The following is a 24025-nucleotide window of genomic DNA, read 5'->3' as shown; positions in this document are numbered from 1 at the left end:
CCATTATTCTCGGATTTAAATGAGTAGCCATCTCGAATTAAACGAGATCCTGATACAATGTTCATGCTCAAAGCTGGTACTAAATAACAATTATTGAGGTTTAAAACTAATCCCGTAGGTAAATGTAGAGGCAGCGTGCCGACGGCGATTACATCGACCTTGGAACCATTCCCGACGCGCATCGTCACCTCGTCCTTTGCCAGTCTCCGCTTATTTCGCAGCTCCTGCTTTGAGTTAGAAATGTGAACAACTGCACCGGTATCAAATACCCAGGAGCTACTACGAGTACTGGTAATGTACACATCAATTACATGTATATCACATATACCTTTCGTTTTGCCGGCCTTCTTGTCCGCTAAGTATTTGGGGCAGTTCCGCTTCCAGTGACCACTCTCCTTGCAATAAAAGCACTCAGTCTCGGGCTTGGGTCCATTCTTTGGCTTCTTCCCGGCAGCTTGCTTGCCGGGCGCGGCAACTCCCTTGCCGTCCTTCTTGAAGGTTTTCTTACCCTTGCCCTTCTTGAACTTAGTGGTTTTATTCACCATCAACACTTGATGTTCCTTTTTGACTTCTACCTCTGCTGATTTCAGCATTGCAAATACTTCAGGAATGGTCTTTTCCATCCCCTGCATATTGAAGTTCATCACAAAGCTCTTGTAGCTTGGTGGAAGCGACTGAAGGATTCTGTCAATGACCGCGTCATCCGGGAGATTAACTCCCAGCTGAGTCAAGCGGTTATGCAACCCAGACATAGTGAGTATGTGCTCACTGACAGAACTATTTTTCTCCATCTTACAGCCGAAGAACTTGTCGGAGACTTCATATCTCTCGACTCGGGCATGAGCTTGGAAAACCATTTTCAGCTCTTCGAACATCTCATATGATCTGTGTCTCTCAAAACGCTTTTGGAGCCCCGCTCTAAGCTGTAAAGCATGCCGCACTGAACAAGGGAGTAGTCATCGGTACGTGCCTGCCAAGCGTTCATAACGTCTTGTTCTGCAGGGAGAATAGGTGCGTCACCTAGCGGTGCTTGTAGGACATAATCTTTCTTGGCAGCTATGAGGATGATCCTCAGGTTCCGGACCCAGTCCGTGTAGTTGCTGCCATCGTCTTTCAGCTTGGTTTTCTCTAGGAATGCGTTGAAGTTGAGGACTACGTTGGCCATTTGATCTACAAGACATATTGTAAATATTTTAGACTAAGTTCATGATAATTAAGTTCATCTAATCAAATTATAATGAACTCCCACTCAGATAGACATCCCTCCAGTCATCTAAGTATAACATGATCCGAGTTAACTAGGCCGTGTCCGATCATCACGTGAGACGGACTAGTCAACGTCGGTGAACATCTTCATGTTGATCGTATCTTCTATACGACTCATGCTCGACCTTTTGGTCTTCTGTGTTCCGAGGCCATGTCTGTACATGCTAGGCTCGTCAAGTCAACCTAAGTGTTTTGCACGTGTAAATCTGTCTTACACCCGTTGTATGTGAACGTTAGAATCTATCACACCCGATCATCACGTGGTGCTTCGAAACAACGAACTGTCACAACGGTGCACAGTTAGGGGGAACACTTTCTTGAAATTATTATGAGGTATCATCTTATTTACTACCGTCGTTCTAAGTAAACAAGATGCAAAAACATGATAAACATCACATGCAATCAAATAATAATAGTGACATGATATGGCCAATATCACATAGCTCCTTTGATCTCCATCTTGGGGCTCCATGATCATCTTGTCACCGGCATGACACCATGATCTCCATCATCATGATCTCCATCATCATGTCTCCATGAAGTTGCTCGCCAACTATTACTTCTACTACTATGGCTAACGCGTTTAGCAATAAAGTAAAGTAATTTACATGGCGTTTCTCAATGACACGCAGGTCATACAAAAAATAAAGACAACTCCTATGGATCCTGCCGGTTGTCATACTCATCGACATGCAAGTCGTGATTCCTATTAAAATAGCATGAACATCTCATACATCACATATAGATCATTCATCATTCATCACAACTTTGGCCATATCATATCACAAAGCACTTGCTGCAAAAACAAGTTAGACGTCCTCTAATTGTTGTTGCAAGTTTTACGTGGCTGAAGTAGGGTTCTAGCAAGAACGTTTTCTTACCTACGTGAAAGCAACAACGTGATTTGTCAACTTCTATTTACCCTTCATAAGGACCCTTTTCATCGAATCCGCTCCAACTAAAGTAGGAGAGACAGACACCCGCCAGCCACCTTATGCAACTTGTGCATGTTAGTCGGTGGAACCGGTCTCACGTAAGTGTACGTGTAAGGTTGGTCCGGGCCGCTTCATCCCACAATACCGTTGAAGCAAGATAAGACTAGTAGCGGCAAGAAAGTTGACAACATCAACACCCACAACAAATTGTGTTCTACTCGTGCATAAAGAACTACGCATAGACCTAGCTCATGATGCCACTGTTGGGGAACGTTGCAGAAAACAAAATTTTTCCTACGGTTTCACCAAGATCCATCTATGAGTTCATCTAGCAACGAGTGGTCGGATGCATCTACATACCTTTGTAGATCGCAAGCGGAAGCGTTCAAGGAACGGGGGTGAGGTAGTCGTACACGACATGATCCAAATCACCGGAGATCCTAGCACCGAACGGACGGCACCTCCGCGTTCAACACACGTACAGTCAGCGTGACGTCTCCTCCTTCTTGATCCAGCAAGGGGGAAGGATAGGTTGATGAAGATCCAGCAGCACGACGGCGTGGTGGTGGATGCAGGGCGTCACAGTAGCAGGGCTTCACCTTATACTACGAGAGAGAGAGAGGTGTAGCAGGGGAGAGGGAGGCGCCAAGACTCAGGGTGCGGCTGCCCCCTCCCTCCCCCTCATATATATAGGCTCCCCTAGGGGGGGCGCCGGCCCTAGGAGATTGGATCTCCTAGGGGGGGCGGCGGCCAGGGCTGGAGTGGCCCCCAAGGCAAGGTGGGGCGCCCCCCCACCCCTAGGGTTTCAACCCTAGGCGCATGGGGTGGGCCTAGGGGGGCGCACCAGCCCACTATGGGCTGGTTCCCCTTCCCACTTTGGCCCATGGGGCCCTCCGGGATGGGTGGCCCCACCCGGTGGACCCCCGGGACCCTTCCGGTGGTCCCGGTACAATATCGGTGACCCCGAAACTTGTCCCGATGGCCGAAACAGCACTTCCTATATATAATTCTTTATCTCCGGACCATTCCGAAACTCCTCGTGACGTCCGGGATCTCATTCGGGACTCCGAACAACATTCGGGTTACTGCATATACATATCTTCACAACCCTAGCGTCACCGAACCTTAAGTGTGTAGACCCTACGGGTTCGGGAGACATGCAGACATGACCGAGACGACTCTCTGGTCAATAACCAACAGCGGGATCTGGATACCCATGTTGGCTCCCACATGCTCCACAATGATCTCATCGGATGAACCATGATGTCGAGGATTCAAGCAACCCCGTATACAATTCCCTTTGTCAATCGGTATGTTACTTTCCCGAGATCTGATCGTCGGTATCCCAATACCTCGTTCAATCTCGTTACCGGCAAGTCACTTTACTCGTACCGTAATGCATGATCCCGTGACCAGACACTTGGTCACTTTGAGCTCATTATGATGATGCATTACCGAGTGGGCCCAGTGATACCTCTCCGTCATACGGAGTGACAAATCCTAGTCTTGATCCGTGTCAACCCAACAGAAACTTTTGGAGATACCCGTAGTATACCTTTATAGTCACCCAGTTACGTTGTGACGTTTGGTATACCCAAAGCACTCCTACGGTATCCGGGAGTTACACGATCTCATGGTCTAAGGAAAGGATACTTGACATTGGAAAACTCTAGCAAACGAACTATACGATCTTATGCTATGTTTAGGATTGGGTCTTGTCCATCACATCATTCTCCTAATGATGTGATCCCGTTATCAATGACATCCAATGTCCATAGTCAGGAAACCGTGACTATCTGTTGATCAACGAGCTAGTCAACTAGTGGCTTACTAGGGACATGTTGGTGTCTATTATTCACACATGTATTACGATTTCCGGATAACACAATTATAGCATGAATAAAGACAATTATCATGAACAAGGAAATATAATAATAATCCTTTTATTATTGCCTCTAGGGCATATTTCCAACAATAACCACTATAGAAGCATGTGAAAATTCAGTTAGATAACCACTGATAGGAATAGATATTGATGCTTTGCTGAAGAAATCATGGCACACTAGAGAAAAAAAAGAAGAAAAAAGAAATCATGCCTTGTTGAAGAAAAAAGAAATCCTAGAAACACTTAACTACTTTTAGACACTTTTAGTTAACTGTTTTGAATTGTCCATGTGACAGTATTGTTTCAGAAATCCCAGGTGAATGTATATTGTCCCAGTGACTATAGTTTCAGAAATCCCAGAAAGTTGTTGCACCCTTTACTGAAAAGGGGCAAAACTAATCATGTACTCCGAAGAAATGTTGCAATGTTGTCACAGTAATTACTTGATCAAAATAATTATGTCCTTAACTGAATGAACTTGATTTAGTTAATTGAATAAACTTGCGGCTTATATTTTCCTTGCATTTAAGTATATTCTTACAGAAACTTTGCCTACTTTTGTGTAACTCCAGTTACAAGCAGCAGGTTCTTATCAAATGAAACAACATGATCTGTAGATTGATCTGTAATGGCAGAAACTGAATAAAACAGAAGCAACAAGATCAATAGGCATATTATCAAATGACTGAATATTATCAAATGACTGAAATAATATCTTCAATAAATACTCCCACGCTGAGCTTGCAGCATTCGAAATGCTCGAGATGTCAATTGAATGTTAACTGAGATGTCAATTGAGATGTCGGGCAGATCATCTTACTCTAAATTGTTCTCCTGCTCTCCAATTCAAATTGTCCTCCTGCTAAATGTTATCTCAAACAATTCAGAAGACTTAATGTTGAAGAAAATGTTGTTCAAATTCTGTGCTGAAATTCACTGAAAAGAAAAAAGAAAAAGTCTGTGAGGATGAAATATCTACTGCTTGCTTTACTTCAATGTTTTAAACTTTTGTTAGCTAGCAGCTCCTGAAAAGAAAAAGGAATAGGTCTTTATTTGAACTTATTTGAGTTTATTTGGAATTCTTCTTCTTCTTCTAGTCTTACTACTACTGTCAAGATTCACAATCTATATAAAACAATTGACTGCTTCAGAACATTCAGTTAGCTTATGAACAAGGAGTACTTTTAATATCTACTTTTCCCTTTCTTGGTTTCTTTGCTTTTTGTCTAGGATTCTTCATGGTTTTCTTGTTATAATTATATGCTAACCATTCATCTCTTGTATACACTTGTTATGAGATCATACAGGAGCACACAACTATGGATTTGAACTTGATCCCGGAAGAGGAGGATGAAGCTCAACAAGAAAAACAAGCGCATCAAGGTGACGCTATTGATTTGAACTTGACCCCGGAAGAAGAGGATGAAGCTCAACAAGAAGAACAAGCTCATCAAGGTGACGCTATTGATTTGAACTTGATCCCTGAAGAAGAGGATGAAGACATTGAATTGAATTGGTTTCCTGAAGAGGAAGAAGCTCAAGAGGCACAAGAAGATGCAGAATTGGAAGAAGCTCAAGAGGCACAAGGAGATGCAGAATTGGAAGAAGCTCAAGAGGCACAAGGAGATGCACAAGAGCGTCCAACATCAAAATACTATACAGTTAGTTGGTTACAGCCATCATACAACACAAGTGCTTGCTGAGCGCAATGGAAAGCATGTTTCTGCTAGAGTGAAAGAAAGATTTCTATGCTCCGAATACTTGCAGGGAGGAACCCTTGACAAGCATCTTTCTAGTATGATTATGCTCTACTTACACTATCATTTTTGCATGTAGGCAATAATCCCTAAACTTCACATCATGGTAATACACATTTTATGTTTACTTCTATAGATGAACCATGTGCTCTTCTTTGGGACACATGTTACATGATAATTAGGGGACTGTGTGAGGGTTTACATTACCTTCACAAACGATTCGAATATCCTATTTACCATCTAGAACTGAAACCTACAAAAGTTTTGCTGGATAAGGACATGATGCCCAAAATTGGAGGTTTTGGTTTCTCTAGGCTCTTTGATTCAATAGAAACCTCCAACACGTCAGAAGTTACAGCAACAAGGTACATCAATGAACAAACCATGAGAAGTAATCAAATTCTTGTATGGAATTTTTGTGAGGATAAATTCTTTTTGTACTATGCAGAGTATACATGCCACCAGAATACATCAGTAAATGGCAAATCACACCAAAGTTTGATGTGTTCAGTCTGGGCATTATAATCTTGCAAATCATGGCAGGAAAGGAGAGCTACACCAAATGTGTAGATACTTCTTCCGAAGTATTTATTGAGCTTGTAAGAAAAAAACTCTATATTATGAAATGTAATACTTTCACTAATATTAGGTTGTACCACACATCTAGGCATGCATGCCAAGGAATTATGTTTCAATTCTGTAGGTATATGAATTATGGGTAAACAGGATGCAGGGCACAATATCAAAGCATACTTCGGTGAAGTTAGAACATGCATCGAAATAGCTCTAAAATGCGTGGAGTTCAGTCGAGAAAACAGGCCTACTATAAAGGAGATCATACAGAAACTGAATAAGATTGATATTGTTGAGTGCTCATCTATACATCAGCTATATAGAGCAAAAGAGTTCTCATTTGAGTTCTTAGAAAATATTACTGATAAATTTTCTAAGCAAAACATAGTTGGCCGTGGTGGATATGGAATTATTTACAAGGTATGTTATTACTTCATCTTCTAACTTCCAAATGAGCCCTGCTGTTAACTACAAAAATGACGTGCCATAAAAACTGAGATTTTTAACAGGGGGTGCTGAAGGATGGAGAAGAGGTTGCTGTTAAGAAACTTCATCAAATGTTGTGGATTGATGATGAACAATTCAAAAACGAGCTTAATAATCTAATGAGGGTCCAACACAAAAATATCGTACGGTTAGTTGGCTACTGCCACGATGCATCACATATATTTGTTGAGTACAAGGGAAAATATGTTTCTGCTAGCGTGGTAGAAAGAGCAATTTGTTTGGAATATGTGCAGGGTGGAAACCTTGACAATCAACTTTCTGGTATGATTCTGCTCTACTTGCACTAAATTATGTTTGAATTTCCTACAACATTAGAGGGCGCCGGGGGAGGGGGGCATGATCTATTTACTCATCCTTGTATCCGTAGTTCCGTACACATGATTCATGGTTGGGTTAGGTGGGGAGTATCAACCAACAAGAAAGGAGATACGGGTTAGGGTTGAGAAGATGGAACTATTTTTTACAGCATCTAGGAGGGGAAACCGGGTGATATGCTGGACTATGTTTTAGATTAAACACACTTGATAATACTATTATACTTGTTATTTACATGGCGATTTAACATACTTTTTGTTTACTTCTACAGATGAATCTTGCGGACTTGATTGGGAGAAATGTTACAAAATAATAAAAGGAATATGTGAGGGTTTACATTACCTTCATAATGATGATACTACCATTTACCATCTGGACTTGAAACCAGAAAATATTTTGTTAGATAAGGATATGGTAGCAAAAATTGCTGATTTCGGTTTGTCAAGACTTTTTTATTCACCACAAACCTATATGACACAATCCCAAGATATTAAAGGAACACGGTAAGTTAATAACTCGAATATAATCAATTAGCATCTTTTCTTGAATTTTCAGAAAAATAATTGTATTAGATGAAATGCAGTGGATACATGCCACCAGAATACATCAACAGACAGGCAATCAGTCCGAAGTTTGACGTATTTAGTCTCGGGGTCATAATCATACAAATAATGGCAGGAAGGGAGGGTTACTTCAGTTTTCCACATACCCCTCCGAAAGAATTTATTAAGAATGTAAGAAAAAGGATTTCATATCATGGAAAACAATTTTTCACAAATATTTTATTGTGCCTTACCCCTGTTCCCCTCTTTTGGTGTTATTATGTTTCAATTATATTTCTAGGTACGTGAAAACTGGCGAATGAAGGTGGAGGCAACAGTGTTGCCCCATGCATCTGAACAAGTGAGGACATGCATCGAAATAGCATTGAAATGTGTGGAGGATGACCGAACGCGAAGGCCTACAATAGCCCAGATTGTTAATGAACTAAGTAACATTGGTGTTGCTAAAGGTTCACCGATTAGCCAGGTATACATATTCTCTGCTCCCGCGATCATCTCTTGTTTGCCAAGACTGGCCTTATGTCTTTTTGCCATCCTACTTTAATTCATATGTTCCCTGCCATAACCTGTAACTATCGACACTTGTGCTCGGACCGGTAGGAATTTTAAAGTAATAACAATAACCAACTAATGTAAAAATAATAACAATTCATTTTTTGTTGATTCCTACATTATTTAACAGTTCCTTTTCTGGATGCAGTGGGCGAACAAGCTGACTGAATTGAAGACCTTGTTATTACACACTCACTTCAAACACTGGATGTTCCTCTTTGTCGCAGTTCCAATGTTTTTGGCATGGCTTCAATTCTGTCCAGGTATTGCCACATTGTAGATGAACAAGATTAATAGCTTGATCTGTTGGATTCCATTTCCATTTTGGATTAATTCCGTTGGATTCTGTTTTGCGCAAATCTTTAAATTCTGCAGATTCATGGTGCCAAGGCATTACAAGGGGAACGTAAACAGCAGCACCAACAGAATGCCATCCATTTACGTGCCCCCAAAAGGCGGCAGCAGGGAGAATAGTTTCTGTACGAGCGCTCTTACTGATTTCCACATTAGTTTCTGTTGCCAAGCAAGCAAATTTGGCTATCTTCAGAATCAGATAGAGTGCCATGGTATCTGTATGTGTTTTCAGAAGCTCATGTGTCATAGTCCGTTGGCTGACATGAACTTGTAAAGAAGCTTTATTTACACCAAGGTCATATGCGTCCTGCCGAAGCGTCTGATCAGCGCCGCCTCTAAGCCTCCTCCCGTACCTGCAATCAGACCATGACACCTCCAACCGATGACTCACGCGTAGTGTTCGATGAAATGGTCAGAAGGCATTTTGTTTCCTTTTCTCTTCCTTTTCTTGTAATAATATGGAAATATATTTGAAATTGCTTTCATTTATGCAAAAGGATGTGTGGATTAGCAAACAATTTCTTTGGACAGTTAAGGTTAGAGCAAGGACTAGGCGCAAGAAAGTTGAGCTCCTCAAATGTTAGCAGTTAAACCTCGTCCTGCTTAAGAACATGCTCGATCGGTGCGGCCATCTCCATCATCTTTCGCCATTAGGAGCCTTGCTTAAAAATGTATATAAACATTTGACGGCTGCGTGTTGCACATGACAATGTAAAAATTTCTGGATGGCAACCATGCTGTGATCTGCCTCAGCTTATACTGAACCTGTGTGCAGTGTGCTGGCGGGTTTCATGTAATGCGAGGGCAGTGTTCCTTCCAAAAATGGAGCAAATATTTGAGGTTGCGCGCCAATAAATGGACCGCACTACCGTTTATAACAGTCAGACCCTAAACTACTGGCAGAGTCTCCCTGCAAAACAAACAAACAAATACTAGTAAATAGGAACTATCGACAAAGGGTGTCGCGAGCAGCAATATCTTGTCTAATATCTTGTCTTCGTCGCGTGTGCGCGACAGGTCCAGTGTTACAGCTTACATCAAGAGAAGGAGGAAGTAAACACGATGTCGCCAGAGGCAGGATCAAAGGAGGCCTCCACAAGCGCGGCCAAGTCGTCGGCTGGGTTCACTTCCACAGGCTTGCTCAGGAGCTGCACGCCTTGCTTCCAGTATCTGCTATCTGGGTGAGGTCAACAATACCAACAACACCATCAGGGAAATGCAGGAGACAACCATTGGTCTCATTACAGTTACATCTTACATGCCCCAGATACAGTTACAAACAAAAGTGAGATGAAGGTAAAATGTTTTATTTTACCTGGTCCCGTGCTTATCACGATGGAGTTCTTCTCGTCGAGCACCCAGTCGATCCAAACCGCGAAGCCGTGGCACATGCCAGCATTGGCAAACTCGATCTACGAGACCGCATATATAATACATCAGCCAGAAAACTATGTGCATATCAGGGCACAAAATTCAGTCAGAAAACTGCACGCATACTGCAGCCACCAGAGGGACGCTTTTACATCGTGTATCTTAGTGTGCATGAGAGGCCAAGGAATGAATGATACCCGGGTTTCCTATGCATTGCATTTATAGAAACTAAAAAAAGGTCAAGGCAGAACAAAATCGCTCCCAGCAGACACCTTGCAAACAAGTTTGTGCTAGTATGATCTAAGTCCTCGAGATCTCATGCATTCACATCTTAAAATTCAGTTAGAACCAGTGACAGCGTGGACCTAATAAAACTCAAGGATCTCTGTGAAGTTAAAGTAACTACCACAAAGAAAAACTCTTATTACGTTCATGCCACCAGAAAGATAACAGCATATACCTTTGTTTTCCCAAAGCAGGAGTGAATAGGCTCAGAAAAGTTGAAGTCCATGAGAGAGTACACTTTGCTTAATTTCTGCTCAATTTTGAATGCATCGTTAGTCACTTTTAAAAGAAATGATATGATACATTTTCAATGCGTTCAACCTCAAGACAGTATTTCTTGTACCTTTGTATAACCACATTGCCATACATAATAGGGAAGACAAGGACCTTGCTGCTCTCCAGGAAGGTCACCGCAGGCTCCTAAAGTCTCGTTAACAACCAAGTGGTCAAAACCCTCCACATCTTTCAGGCTGCGACGACTCTTCCACAAGTCCTGCAGTACCCCAGTTATTAGAAAAAGAAAAAAACTCCGTTCTTTTGCCCAAAAGGAAATAAAGAGTAATTTGTGGGAAGACTAACCGGAAGAGACATGGCGCATAACTTTAATACTCCTTTGCAAGGCATTATGAGTGCATCCTCAGATAACATTGAATCAAACAGAGTTCTTGCATTCCTAAAGCAAAAATAACAGGATCGGATATTGGTATCTTCAATCGGCATTACAACACAGAAGAATAGACATCAAAGGCCTTCTCATTTAAAATGTGGATTCCATGTTCTAAAAAATATGATTAATACTTGGTGAATTCAATGAAAATTAGATGAATAGGTGTGCTTATCCTACAAGGTACTCAAAACAACCATATGACCCTTCCAGCCTAAATTTGGATCAACAAACCTAAAATGGTGGCAACAGTTGAAAAATAAAGCATATTTCCCTTGTCAAGAGGATATAGAAGTTCGTTTTTAAGGCATATGTGACCAGATGCATGAAAGTCTATGAGCAAACATTTGCTTCTCTGTTCAAATTGAGGGTGAATTATTTTCTTTTACAATACTATGTTGCCACAATTGCACTATACTAGCACTAGAAGGAACTCTCAAAATAAAAGTACTAGATAAAAAGAAACATTTAATAGGGTGCCATATTTTCATTAAAATATGGGCTTGAGAATAACGAAATTATGGTATAAAAGTGAATCTTAACTATCAATCAAAACTACATCAATTTCTGCCAGGCCAGAAGAATCGATGAGGAACATGGAGACAAAGAATCAAAAGAAATAATACTAACAGAAATACAACAAGAGCACAACATGGACGGTGTTTGAACTTGAATGTGCAACATCAACTGACTGATTTGTTAGTAATTGTGTGAAGCTTAATTTGTTAGATAATGAGTACTAGAATTTTGAACAAACCAGAAACGTAGGTTTTGCCATGGAAGCATCCCTTCACTGCCACAATAAAATGGTTCGCCCACTAATAAGTTAATCTGTGGAGATAAAATGACAGCAGATCATGAGAAATTCATAAAAAACAACAGTACGAATCCTTGAACTACTTTTGAAGCCAGATTATAGACTAGCAGCAAACCTTTTTATGTTCCAAATCATCCGTTGAAAGGGATGCCGCTCTTTTACCAATCACTTGAATTTGATCCATGGAGAAATTATTTGCATTTGCAACAGCTTGGAGATATGTTGCACCCGTGTCCCGTAGGCCAGGAAACATGGCAATGACTTTTGAAGATGGTGAGAGAGAAGAAACTAAGAGGGCTAAGAATATACTGTCATCAGCCACAATACAGGTTTGCGGAGATCTGTCACTCAGCTGGGCAGAAAAACATTGAATATGAATAGACGGTGTTAGAATAATGTAGGTATCAAAAAGAGAATGTAGGTAGCATAAACCATGGAACTGATCATGTACTCCAGATGAAAGATACTAGATTCCATGAAACTAACAAGGCAACAATATAGCTTCCAGATTGTCGGAAGGGTAAAAATCCCTTCAGTCCATGCTCGGAGGGACCAGCCCATATTATGAATTGAGAATTTGAATATGATTATGCAAGCACAGTTTTTTCTTCTATTTTTCAAATGGCCAAACTGCCAAACTGCAGAAACTATTGAAACCCTTAATTCATTTTCAAATGTTGGCAGATCATTAGAATATTTTTGCATCAGCAGATCTGTGGAATTCTATTAGAACGTTGAAGTCTTCAATTAATATCCTGATCCATTTCTAACAGTGGAAAACAGAAGTTTGTGGAAATCAAGTGCGCAATGCAACAACATAATATTATAATAAAATGAACTGGAATACTTACAGCATTTTTAATTGCTGTTATCAAAGCTGATCTCCAATGTATATCACCATAAAGTGCTATCCTTTCTGGCAACAATGTTAGATTGTCAGCTTTCAAGCTTCCATTGCATGCTTCATCATTGGGATTTAGCAGCTGATAAGAGATGCTAGTTAGGTTATGACTAGCCCTTAGAGAAAGGGTTTGATCTTTCATAACAGGAGCACCCCTTCCTTGTGTAAACCAAACACAGTGCTTCCAGTGATCACACCAATCCTTCGTGTCTATAAAGATAGAAGGAAGATATCGTTAAGTAGCTTCAGAATGCGAAACAGGGTGACTCATATAAGGTCTACATATCGAATATGCTAGTTCAAGCAATTGGTGTCAAATGCTAGTGAGCTTAAGAAGAACGTATGTTCTAAAAACAATCATATTCCCAAATCGGTTACTTCTTCAGCAGTAAGGTATCACATCACTAACAAATAACAATACTTGCAGCAATGCTATTAACATCATTAGCATAACACCATGAAGACACGTTAAGGCATAGGTAAGCATCCATGAATGTGTATTGGGACAGTATCCTGAACATTCGCGATACACTATACCAGAAAAAAAATGCACTGATTCCATTTAAACCTTTGCAGTGTAATTGTTAACTTATATACGATACTTAGTCCCATGGATCAAATGCACAATCCCGTTTAAAATTTAATAGTATGTTGACATTTAGAATTTTATTTTCATGTAAAACTGTAGGCTAAACATATGGTGAATTGGTGATATAGAAATTTCTAGGTTTTGTACTGATTGCTGTGTAAGTACTCCCTCCATCCCAAAATGTAAGATCATTTTTGACAATATCATAGTGTCAAAAATGATCTAACATTTTGGGACGGAGGGAGTACTATATATGTGCAGTGTTGATGAAAGCTATTTCTTCAAAATATAAGACAGTCAGTTCCCCATAACATTCTAGATACCCACATGGCCCAAGTCCAACATTACCAATACATCAGGGAAATGCAGATAAATGTTGGCCAAAACATGCCAACGATATAAGCCTATCAATCTAGGGAAATGGAAAATGACACTGAATAATGCAAAAGAATTACTTAAGATGACAAAAGTCTTGATTATTTAACCAACCATCGGCGCGCTGTGGTAGATCCTTGATACTTGATTGCCTCACCCATTTGGGAGCTGTGGAGTAGAAGATTGACCCAGCAGAATCTAACTGAAGCACCCACCTACATTTGAAGACAAAATATTCATTCAGCGCTCTTTTAACTATAAGGTGACGAAAGAGACTACCAGATGTTGTACTTGCCATGAAATAATAGCATGAACACAGCCATCACCAGTTGTTTTAATCGTGATCTTGTTCTCACGCTGGCTCTCTGGTCGTTCCGAAAAGTCAAATTCAAAAACTTTGAAGGGTTCTGACAGCTAAAGCAAAATAAGTTAGGATCTGGGACAACAAATTTCCTGAACATGCAAAATAATGGTGCATAGCATACCAATCGTATCTCATCCTCTAATGGGTCACATTGCATTGCATGTTGCTGCAGCTTCACAGAAACAATATTTTCCATCCCATCAGGAGTAAGCCAGACACCATCTGCAGCATTTGCTTCATTGCTGTGCAAATCATGCATCTTCCACAAGAACGGACTTTCGACTAACTAGGATGCCCAAGAATAAAAACATCCAGTATAAACCAATCAAACATTGCTTCCGTAGAAAATGCTATCCAGATGAAGTCGTATTGAATAAGTGGAGGGAACGGACCTGCCCGTATGTAGTTGCTCGATAAGGGACTGTCTTTGGATTTTTCACCAATAACGAATCATGAGCTTGCTGTAGAGTAGGTATCAGACCCTCACCCAACAGCTCAGAGTCAAGAATTTCACTCACCTGAGAAACATAGTATGTTTTGTCAACTATAATGAATTTTATCTGCAATAGTAGCACAAGCCTAATGCAAAACAAGTGCCAACTCTGCATATATCCATAACTACATGAATAATAGCTAAGGAATATCACAAGAAATGTTAATTCATCAAATAAATAAAACAATCAATATAGCTGCTTCCTAATAAGGGAAGTGCCTGCTATGTTGTCACTAAGTGTCAACTGACAACTGAAATAACCAAATCTGAATGATGCTGGTAATTCAGATTCAGTATGTGGTGATACAGTTGAAGCATAACAGCGAGTAGGAGTACTACACTAGCTTATTTGACTGAGCACAAATATGCATAATACTGGAGCAGGTTCATGTAGTAGAACAAGAAATCCAGTTGAACTAAAACAAAAACCTACCAGTACATCAGCTGGCGAATCGAGCTCGACTCCAACTTCGAGCTCATCTGACCGCTTATGGAAGAGCTTTACCTTATTCTCCATCCCGTTGGCTCTCAGTACCTTGCGCGTCAACTTGCCCATGGGAAGGTAGGATTCACATGCCGACACGCTACCCCTGCCTTCGCCTCCAACAGCCCCCAAAGCTCGCGCGGACATCATGGAGAGCAGCCCGGTCCCGGCTCTGAACCATCATAAGCATTAGCAGCCACTCTGTTTTCTTTGTGATATCACAGATCATGTAGCCAACGCAGCTGATTTGTTTTCTAAACCAACATGTCCTTAATTAACAAGAGGACCAATTAAATGCTAATGGTTATTGTTCAAATGGCCTTACTAATTAACAAGAGGACCAATTAAATGTTAATGGCCTTAATGAACTTGTCTGAATGTCGCAATGTGACACAAAGTACATGCTCCAATGAGTGTAAATGCATCGATGGGCGCTCACCCGATGTCGAGGACGCGGGCGGAAGGGTCGGAGACCGCGGCGTCGATGGCGCGGCGGTAGGCGCGGTTGCGGGCGGCGTCGTTGAGCATGTCGAGGTAGGAGGTGGCGGCGAGGAGCTGCCTCTGCGTCTGGGGAGGCGCCGCCCCTGCATCCTCCCCCTCCGCCTCGTCGACGACGAGCCACTCGGAGTCGCCGGTGAGCGGGTTGAGGCGGAGCTGGAAGGCGCGGGACGGCGCGGCCGCGGAGAAGGCCATGCGGCTGCGGCCGCGGAGAAGGAGGTGGAGCGCGGCGGGCGGCGGAGGGGCCAGGCCGGCGAGGCAGCCCGGCATGAACGGGGGGCTCCGCCGGCGGCGGCTAGGGTTTTGCGGGCGGGCGCGAGCTCGGCCGCCGTCGGGAGGCACTGGGAGTGGCGCTTTCGCGGAATGGTGCCTGAGGACCCACGTATTCCTGCCTTGAGGGCCTGTTTTGAATACAAGGTTTTGTTTCAGGGGCACTTCGCATGATTGAACTGTCATGTCATGCTTCCCCGGAATCCGATGCCGCACCCCCGAGAATGACCCGTCCACCGACAAGACGACCATACCCACAGCCCACAAGCGATGCAAGCCATCGAATGGTCGGCGTATGTGTAGAAGGTTTCGGTATCGACAGCCTCCAAAATCATAAGCCGGCATCATGTGCCCTTTAACTCAATGACATACTTCTGAGCATCAGCAATTAATTGATTTATAAATTATAACAGTTGTCCATAAATCATTATTGTGATGATAGGTGGGATTTCCTTATCATGGACCAAGTCATTTTGCAATTGCTAAATGTGACATATGAGCATAATTACCATATGTCAAATAGGCTCTGAACAAACCAGTAAAATGTTCAAGAGCCATTGTTTTTCACTGTGCACAAAGTTGCTCATTCATGGAGAGTGACCATAAGATTTGCATATAATCTTCGATCAACCGTGCATCTGACAATACTTCAAAGAACACAAGTGTCCCCGGTAGCTAGGTGGCGATAAAGTTTACACCCGACAATAGCTAGTGTGTCTGTGGCAGCCTTCTATGTCGTTATCTTCATTTTTTGTGGAGCTCATACTCTGCAAATAAGATTCTAGATAGACCTATCACCTCGGAGGACATAACTAGATCACCCGCAAAAAAAAAGAGGGACATAACTAGATGCTTCTCTAGAGAAAGATACACCAGGATCAAAAATAGCAAACGGATATGCGCTCTTGACAAAAGAAATTCCACTCTTTTCCATTGCCAAGCGAAGAATCTTGGCGTTGTCTCGGTGATGTGCGAATTTTTAGAATTTCACGAGCATCCATTAGCCAAAAAGATTCATTTAGTCGTTGAACGTTTGAAGCACCATGTTGATCCAAGAATTCCACCACCCAATTAAAATGACAATTACGCTTCGATGTAATCGGTCTAAACGAGGGCCTTCATGAAAGCCACAGATACCTCCAAATTGAACAACCACCTCCCACTCTCCAAATGATTCTTTTTGTTAACAAGATCAAGGTCATGAACTATACCCTCCCGCACAACCAAAAATTTCCCTCAAAAGACAATACACAAGAGATAATCATTAAAATAATATTTCACCAGGCGTAAGTGAGCACACCAGCATTCAGGGGTATCTAGTAAGCGCCAAGCTTGATTAACTAGCAATGCTTGGCTAAAAACTCTCAAGTCACGAAATCTCATCTCACCTTTGCACTTAGACAACCTCACATCGTCCGAACTTAACCACGTAATTTTCTTTTACCATTCTTCACACAACAATAATATTGTTGTATGAGTCGAGTTAGCTCATCAGATGAGTGCATGTAAGCAAAAAAAACACTCATCACATATATTGGAACGGCTTCGGCTACTGATTTGAAAAAAAAACATTGCACATGATGTGATTTTGATGTTGCTTATATGCTCCAAAACATGTACTGTATTTAAGCTAACCAAAAGTAAATTAATTGAAAGATGATTAAAAGACACACACACTTTGTCTTCTTGTGTACACAGATGCACTATATAATTAAACTTTCCATTTCCTTCTAGCTAGCGTCCACGTGTTGTGTGGGACAACGCTTTGCTTCCTTCTTTTATGACATTTTAAGGTGTTTTATTTGGCCATTTGAACACCAGGCATGAATGATGTGGTTACCAAGACAGGAGAAGTCTGCTTCAAGTTCTCTTGGGTCACGTCGACACCAATCATCAAAGAAAAACACGTATTATCACTTGGAGCCATTATATTAGAGTACGACCTCAAGCGAATCCGTTGGTTGGTTGACTTATCAAATTAAATAATCCTGCAAAACCGGTCAAACATTCCCAAAAGAACAACCATCCACGCCTTTTCATTTCGACATCCGGTTGGACACCGAGAAGGCACATAGCAGACACACAAATGCTTTCTCTGCATAAAAAAGTGCCGGCACTTCGATGATAAACGATATATATTAAGCAAATTAAACAGTGTCCCCATCTTGCCATTTTTTAGTTTGATGAGGTGGCAATGCCATGAATAGCAGCCAGCATCATTTTATTCCAGGTGGCAAAATAACAAAATGCACCCTTTATAAATATAAACATAAAATAAACAAGCTACAGAAAAGGAGCAGGGGCACCCTCCTGACCGCGCACCAACCGCCTCCTCCCTCCCCTCCACGCTCGATTCCATCTGCGAATCTCTCTCTCCCCGCCGATCCCCGCCGCGCAGTCGCCGGCGCCGCCGCCGCCATGGCGCTCCTCCTCCGCCACTCCCGCAAGGTACCCCCCTCCCCTCCATCCCCGCAGCGTTGTCGGACGAATTGGTGGCCCGCTGACCTGTCTGTCCCGGCCCCCCAATTCGCCGCGGCTCCCACCCGATCCGATCGGATCCGGTCCTGCCTCCGGGACGATTGGTTAGAATTGGGCGGCGACGTTGGCCGCGGCCGCGGGTTCGCTCGCTGGCTGCCCCCCTGCGGCTGCCGATGGCAGATTGATCACACACCGCGCTCATGCATTCCCCCCTTAGCGACCTGGATTGCTGAAAATTAATGTGGATAGGTCATTCTGAGTAGAGATGTGTGGCTGCGGATCAACAGGGTCGACTGGAACAAATTAATCTGGATACGGCGGCGTTCTGAATTTTTTGGCACAGGGGACAGAGGTGGCAGATGTAGACCGTAGGTTTTGATCGATGTGAACGATGCAATCGTGTGATTTTTCTTGGAGCCGTTAATCCCTGGCTCGTTTTCATGTGCTAATAATGGTTGCACGCGTTTCGCTTGTGCAGCTGCGAAGGGTGCACGGCGTCCTGGACTGCGAGCGCGGGAGCATCGCTCGGCACTTCTCTGTCGCCGCTGCAAAAGAAGACGGTACGTGCTCCTCTGTCTGTATTCCCGCGGCATCTTGATAAGCTAGCTAGCTGTTTTTGAGAAAACTGAAACCAGTATGCTGCCCAAGTCCCAATGTATGTTTCAATGTTTTGTCAGCCAAGTACCCATGGCTTGGAGGTGTTTCCTACACTTCGCCTCGGTGCTGCACAAGGATGCAGCTGATTTATGCTTGTGATTCAGTACCCTACCAGCCTACTACCATGTTTGGTGCTGGAGTAGGGTTCCGGGTTTAATTATCCTTGTATGGTATATCAGCCATGGCGAGCTCTCCCTCTGACAGTAGTGGGGTGCAATATGATGAAATTTTCTTCCTAAGATTTGAAAGAGGCAGCACCTACGCCTCTAAAACAGAGTTACTGCTTAACAAACCTTCTAGCCTTTAAATTCAATATGAAGTGAATGCTCATTTCGTCCTCTTGTGTTTAAACAACTGAGATGTCAGCAATGAAAATGCAATTAATTGTGTTGTTTTTCGAATGGCCACTAGTTCTTCTGAAAGGAAACTCTAGTGTATATCGGTTATCTCCTAATACGAACCTTTGCAACACATATTGTTTTGGTTTTTGTGTGTGCAACGACAATTTCCTCACTTACTGGCTTACTTATCATTAAAAATAGTCGGTCTTGCCCTGCTGCAGCTGTCTCAAGTTCTAGTGTTCATGGGGAGTACGGGAAAAAGGTTGGAAGGTCGAGCATTTTCCTAGACAGGCAGTCTGAAAAAGATCTCCATGCCTTCAAGGTTATGCAGTTGTGATTACAATCCTACTTATTTAATTGGAGCCTAGTTGTGTATTCTGACTTCGGTGGGCTGTCTCATCTATTATTCGCAGGTATCATCACGAGAAGCAAGGGGAAGCTACAGCTCCAAACGGATGCCAATTGCTGCTACTGGGGTCAATAGCTTGTTCTCATGGTATGCACTCTCGTTTATGTCTTTTTCCTGAATTTCCACGTCCATATATTCTATGCTAGTTCATCATAGCTGTAACCATGTTTTGACTGTCTGTTGCTATTTTTCAGTGGACAGGTAGTTTCGGCAAGACATTTTTCAAGTGGGGCAGGTACCTCTCTCTTGTCAAGCTATCTGTGTATTAAAATCATTTCCAGCTTTGAGTTATAAGATGATACAAACAAGTTGATATCCAACATTTTTAACAAAGTTATCAACCATTTATAGATTTGCCACCACATGAGGCTATCGGGATGCCTTCTCTTTCCCCTACTATGACCGAGGTAATTTACTCAAAATTGGAAATAAATGCAAAGCGCTGACAGATAAAACATAAAGCATGACCAACGTGCATGTGTTTCTTCGATTGTCTATGTGGTTAAAAAACTTTTAATGGCCTGTAGGGAAATATTGCAAAGTGGGTGAAGAAGGAAGGAGACAAAGTTTCACCTGGTGAAGTTCTTTGCGAAGTGGAAACCGTAAGTTTTGTTTCTCGTCATTTACTCCCAGGGCACAACTTGTGCTGCTAGCTAATTGTCGAGCACATGTGTGGTCACCAGGATAAAGCTACCGTGGAGATGGAATGCATGGAGGAAGGCTATCTCGCTAAGATAGTTTGTGGAGATGGCGCAAAAGAGATTAAAGTTGGCGAGGTACATATATGCTATATCCTGATGCATAGGAGACGCTTCTTTTTGCCACTGTCTCTTAACATAGTTGTTGGACTAACGACCACAAGTTTTTTTTTTTGTGAACTAGATTATTGCCATAACTGTGGAAGAGGAGGGTGATATTGAGAAATTTAAGGATTACAAGGCTTCGTCTTCAGCTGCAGCTCCAGCTGAATCAAAACCCCAATCTGAGCCCGTGGAACCAAAAGAAGAGAAGAAAGAGGTTTCCAAGGCCCCCGAGCCAACAGCTACAAAGACTGAAGAATCTTCTCAGTCAGGGGATCGCTTATTCTCCAGTCCCGTTGCCAGAAAGTTGGCAGAAGACAACAATGTAAGCCCTTACATTTCAGATATACTGATTGTCCATAAGAAATGCAGTTTTTGACCTTCAGAATTGTGCCCCAAACAGGTACCGCTTTCAAGCTTAAAAGGTACTGGTCCAGATGGGCGTATTTTGAAGGCAGACATTGAGGATTACTTGTGTATGCTCTCTTCTGTCTATTTTTGTCCTTGCCAGTGCGAACAAAAGTCATTGAGTCCAAAAACTGAGCATGATTAGTCATGAACTGTCTTAGTCATGGAATTTCTCACCTTTTCTCCGCCACCATTTTTTTACTCACCGCCACTCTCATTTGTAGGATAATTAGTGGATGGTAGAAAAGGTGTATTTAAAGTGTTTAATCTGCATAAAAATGTATCCAGCAAGTAGAAGGGTTCAGTCAACTGATAATGTTATGCTTATGCTTGATGAAGCTTCTGCAGCCAAGGGTTCGAAGAAGGAAGCTGCAGCAGCTCCAGGACTAGGTTATGTGGATCTTCCAAATACACAAATACGGAAGGTAAAATCAATGCTGTGGAGTTCTTCAAATGTACGTGTCGCTTATGGTATGCTCTACTGCAATTGACGGCATCTAATTTTGTTTTCCTCAGGTTACTGCAAACCGCCTGCTGCAATCTAAGCAGACTATCCCTCACTACTATCTGACAGTTGATAGCCGTGTTGACAAACTTATCAAGTATGGACATCGTTCGTACATTTAATAATTTATCTTACACATTACCCATTTTCCGTGAACTAGATGGATAATTTGCTCAATCATTGTTTGGGTAATCAGCCCTATCTTTTGCCTGCACCATTATTTTGCTTCTGACACGGAAGATCCATCCATTATTTTGTTTTATTCTAGATTGCGGAGTGAGTTGAACCCGATGCAGGATGCATCTGGTGGGAAGAAGATATCTATTAATGATCTTGTTATTAAGGTAAGTTTTGACGTATGGCGGTTTCTGATGCTCCTTTTTATCTTTAGGCAATGTGTTTACTTGAGCGGTAGGAAATGTTATCTGAATAAGTTTATTGTGGGTTCTTCACACAATTCTCAGTTGCTTTGTGTATCTCTACACTACAGTATTGAGCTGATTGCTGTTTACTATGCAGGCTGCAGCATTGGCTCTTCGTAAGGTTCCTGCCTGTAACAGTTCCTGGATGAATGATTTTATTCGCCAGTAAGATATGGACAGTAGGTCAATTAAGATTGGAGCTTCATTTTCATTAGTCAGAACGTAATGTATTTCATCTGTTTCCCATGCAGGTATCACAACGTGAACATTAATGTTGCTGTACAGACTGAGCACGGTTTGTTTGTTCCAGTAGTTAGGGTGGGTTGCTCGACTCGGAACTAAGTTCACCGTGCCATTCTTCATATCATCTGCCCCTTTGACCTGTGCTGTTTATACAGGACGCGGACAAGAAAGGCTTGGCCGCTATTGCTGATGAGGTGAAGCAGTTGGCTTCAAGAGCAAAGGATAACAGTCTAAAACCAGAAGATTATGAGGTATAGAGCGGAACATATATCTAGAATGCAAGAGTGTTCAATAGTATTCGTCCTTGATAATTTTGATGCTACACTTTGCAGGGTGGCACTTTCACCGTCTCTAATCTGGGAGGCCCTTTCGGAATCAAGCAATTCTGCGCCATTGTAAACCCTCCTCAATCGGCAATCTTGGCCATCGGCTCTGGTAATATGCTGCCTAATAGTTGGGGATCCATACCGAAACCCCTCGGTTATACTACTTACTCTGTTACTTACCACGCGGTTGGATTTTTTTCTGGACAGCTGAGAAGAGGGTAATCCCCGGGGTGGCTGAGGGCCAGTACGAAATCGGGTCCTTCATGTCAGCCACGCTAAGCTGCGACCACCGGGTCATTGACGGTACGTTTTTCTTTCTTGCGGACTCTGAACCAGTGGATGATGATTCTCATTCCTATGTATCTATGACAAAGGTTTTCTGTTCATTACCTACCACTCTCACGTTTTGCAGGTGCCATGGGTGCGGAATGGCTCAAGGCATTCAAGGGCTACCTCGAGGACCCGACGACCATGCTGCTGTAGGAGTTCTTTTTCTCTGCTGTAAATGATGATGATTGAGAGCAGTTTTTCTGTGTAGGCTCTCACAAATAAAGACCACAATAACCACGCCTCATTTTTCGGCAATGAGGGCTGGAAACCAAGAGCAAACAAACAGATCATAGTCGGCAAGAGATGTTTAACCTATTTATCGGCAAATGGTCGATACACCTTTTTTCCCTTGCGTTACTTGACTGGTGGAAAATTGTTGCCTAGCTACTTTTGCGCCGTGTTCTACTGAATCCGATTCAAAGAAGATTGTGTATCGTATTGCTGCAAGGTGCCAGTCTTCTGTTGCTGAATTTTTCTTATATAGTTTTGTGGCGTTTATGCTGTGTACTTTTTCTCCTAACCGCGCAATGTGAGGATGAAATAAGAGCACGACTATGTGTCATGGCCCCTAGCCTAGCCTAGCCTCGCGTGAAGGACACACAGAAATGGGCCAGGCCCAGTTAACTTGAAGCATCCCTGGTAAAAGGGTGTAGCGATAGTGCGTCTTCCATAGGCCACTGACATACCTTTTCCTCATTTGTTTTTTTTCAATGGTGAAAAGGATTATGTCTGATGTGAGATTGCCTTTTTTGTCAATGATGAAAAGGATTATGTCTGATGTCGAAGATTGATCAATGGTGGGTTGTCTAGTTTGTTCTTCCTTACATGTCCATTGTGGTCTGAATGTTGTGTATACGGGTGTATTTCTTCTGTGTTTACCCAAGATTGTGATCTGAATGTTCTCATCTCTTCAACTTGTGCGCATTCGTCATTAGTACTCAGCAGTGCGTCGGCGAATTTCCTTAGACCAAACTGTGGTTTGAATAGCAACTTGTACCTCACGACCACCCGATTTGGGATGAATGAAGCTCCCAAGAAATTAAGTTGTCATAAGCGAATTTCTTTAGATCAAAGCCAGAGGCATTCAACACACTAGTGGACGAGCTCCCAATAGAAATAGCCAAAAAGTACTGTCACATGATCTTGCTTAGTCGCGTAGATTTACATGCGTTCGCCTCATGCTACCTTTTCTATTGTAACTCTAATCTTGCTTAGTCATCTACTATTCCGAGCTTGCAAAAACGTCTTATATTCTGGGACGGAGCGAGTAATTGGACAGTGCTTATAA

At 42.3% G+C, this 24025-nt stretch overlaps 2 protein-coding genes and 1 pseudogene across 5 annotated transcripts; 2 read left to right on the top strand and 1 right to left on the bottom strand.

The window, feature by feature from the left end:
* The first annotated feature begins 5640 nt into the window (after positions 1-5640).
* On the top strand, positions 5641-8827 carry LOC119329950 (annotated as a pseudogene).
* Positions 8828-9499: 672 nt separating this feature from the next.
* Positions 9500-15877, bottom strand: LOC119330742 (protein arginine N-methyltransferase 7-like). Its single transcript, XM_037603866.1, has 15 exons — positions 15490-15877; positions 15000-15222; positions 14466-14591; positions 14195-14359; positions 14005-14123; positions 13824-13924; positions 12696-12955; positions 11960-12196; positions 11785-11858; positions 10943-11036; positions 10707-10856; positions 10539-10613; positions 10023-10119; positions 9744-9884; positions 9500-9617 (listed from the first exon to the last, which is right to left on the bottom strand). The coding sequence occupies exons 1-14, from the start codon at positions 15816-15818 to the stop codon at positions 9745-9747; spliced, it is 2190 nt and encodes a 729-aa protein (XP_037459763.1). The 5' UTR covers positions 15819-15877; the 3' UTR covers positions 9500-9617; position 9744.
* Positions 15878-18112: 2235 nt separating this feature from the next.
* Positions 18113-23203, top strand: LOC119328747 (dihydrolipoyllysine-residue acetyltransferase component 2 of pyruvate dehydrogenase complex, mitochondrial-like). Of its 4 annotated transcripts, none has more exons than XM_037601726.1 (19): positions 18113-18266; positions 18775-18856; positions 19516-19616; positions 19708-19790; positions 19898-19938; positions 20055-20110; positions 20231-20305; positions 20387-20479; positions 20586-20828; positions 20907-20928; positions 21260-21336; positions 21428-21513; positions 21685-21760; positions 21936-22003; positions 22090-22156; positions 22237-22332; positions 22414-22516; positions 22615-22710; positions 22820-23203. In XM_037601726.1, the coding sequence occupies exons 1-19, from the start codon at positions 18237-18239 to the stop codon at positions 22888-22890; spliced, it is 1566 nt and encodes a 521-aa protein (XP_037457623.1). In that variant the 5' UTR covers positions 18113-18236; the 3' UTR covers positions 22891-23203. The 4 variants fall into 4 exon arrangements, with proteins under 4 accessions (XP_037457623.1, XP_037457622.1, XP_037457621.1 ...); XM_037601725.1 differs by having other exon boundaries at positions 21251-21336; XM_037601724.1 differs by having other exon boundaries at positions 20907-20979.
* The last annotated feature ends 822 nt before the right edge of the window (positions 23204-24025 follow it).

Source organism: Triticum dicoccoides, chromosome 7A (assembly GCF_002162155.2).
Source record: "Triticum dicoccoides isolate Atlit2015 ecotype Zavitan chromosome 7A, WEW_v2.0, whole genome shotgun sequence".
NCBI lineage: Eukaryota > Viridiplantae > Streptophyta > Magnoliopsida > Poales > Poaceae > Triticum > Triticum dicoccoides.
Note: the sequence above shows the minus strand (reverse complement) of the source record. Positions and strands in the feature narration are given on the sequence as shown.

Bases quoted from the DNA above. Each gene is read 5' to 3' on its own strand.
- LOC119328747 (XM_037601723.1), top strand. From the start codon at position 18,237: ATGGCGCTCCTCCTCCGCCACTCCCGCAAG. The intron at 20,306-20,386 runs GTAAGTTTTGTT...TGTGGTCACCAG, and splicing joins TTCTTTGCGAAGTGGAAACC to GATAAAGCTACCGTGGAGAT. The intron at 21,337-21,427 runs GTAAAATCAATG...TGTTTTCCTCAG, and splicing joins CAAATACACAAATACGGAAG to GTTACTGCAAACCGCCTGCT.
- LOC119330742 (XM_037603866.1), bottom strand. From the start codon at position 15,818: ATGCCGGGCTGCCTCGCCGGCCTGGCCCCTCCGCCGCCCGCCGCGCTC. The intron at 13,925-14,004 runs GCAAGTACAACA...CTTCAAATGTAG, and splicing joins GTTCATGCTATTATTTCATG to GTGGGTGCTTCAGTTAGATT. The intron at 11,037-11,784 runs GTTTGTTCAAAA...TTTTTGCTTTAG, and splicing joins TGGCAAAACCTACGTTTCTG to GAATGCAAGAACTCTGTTTG.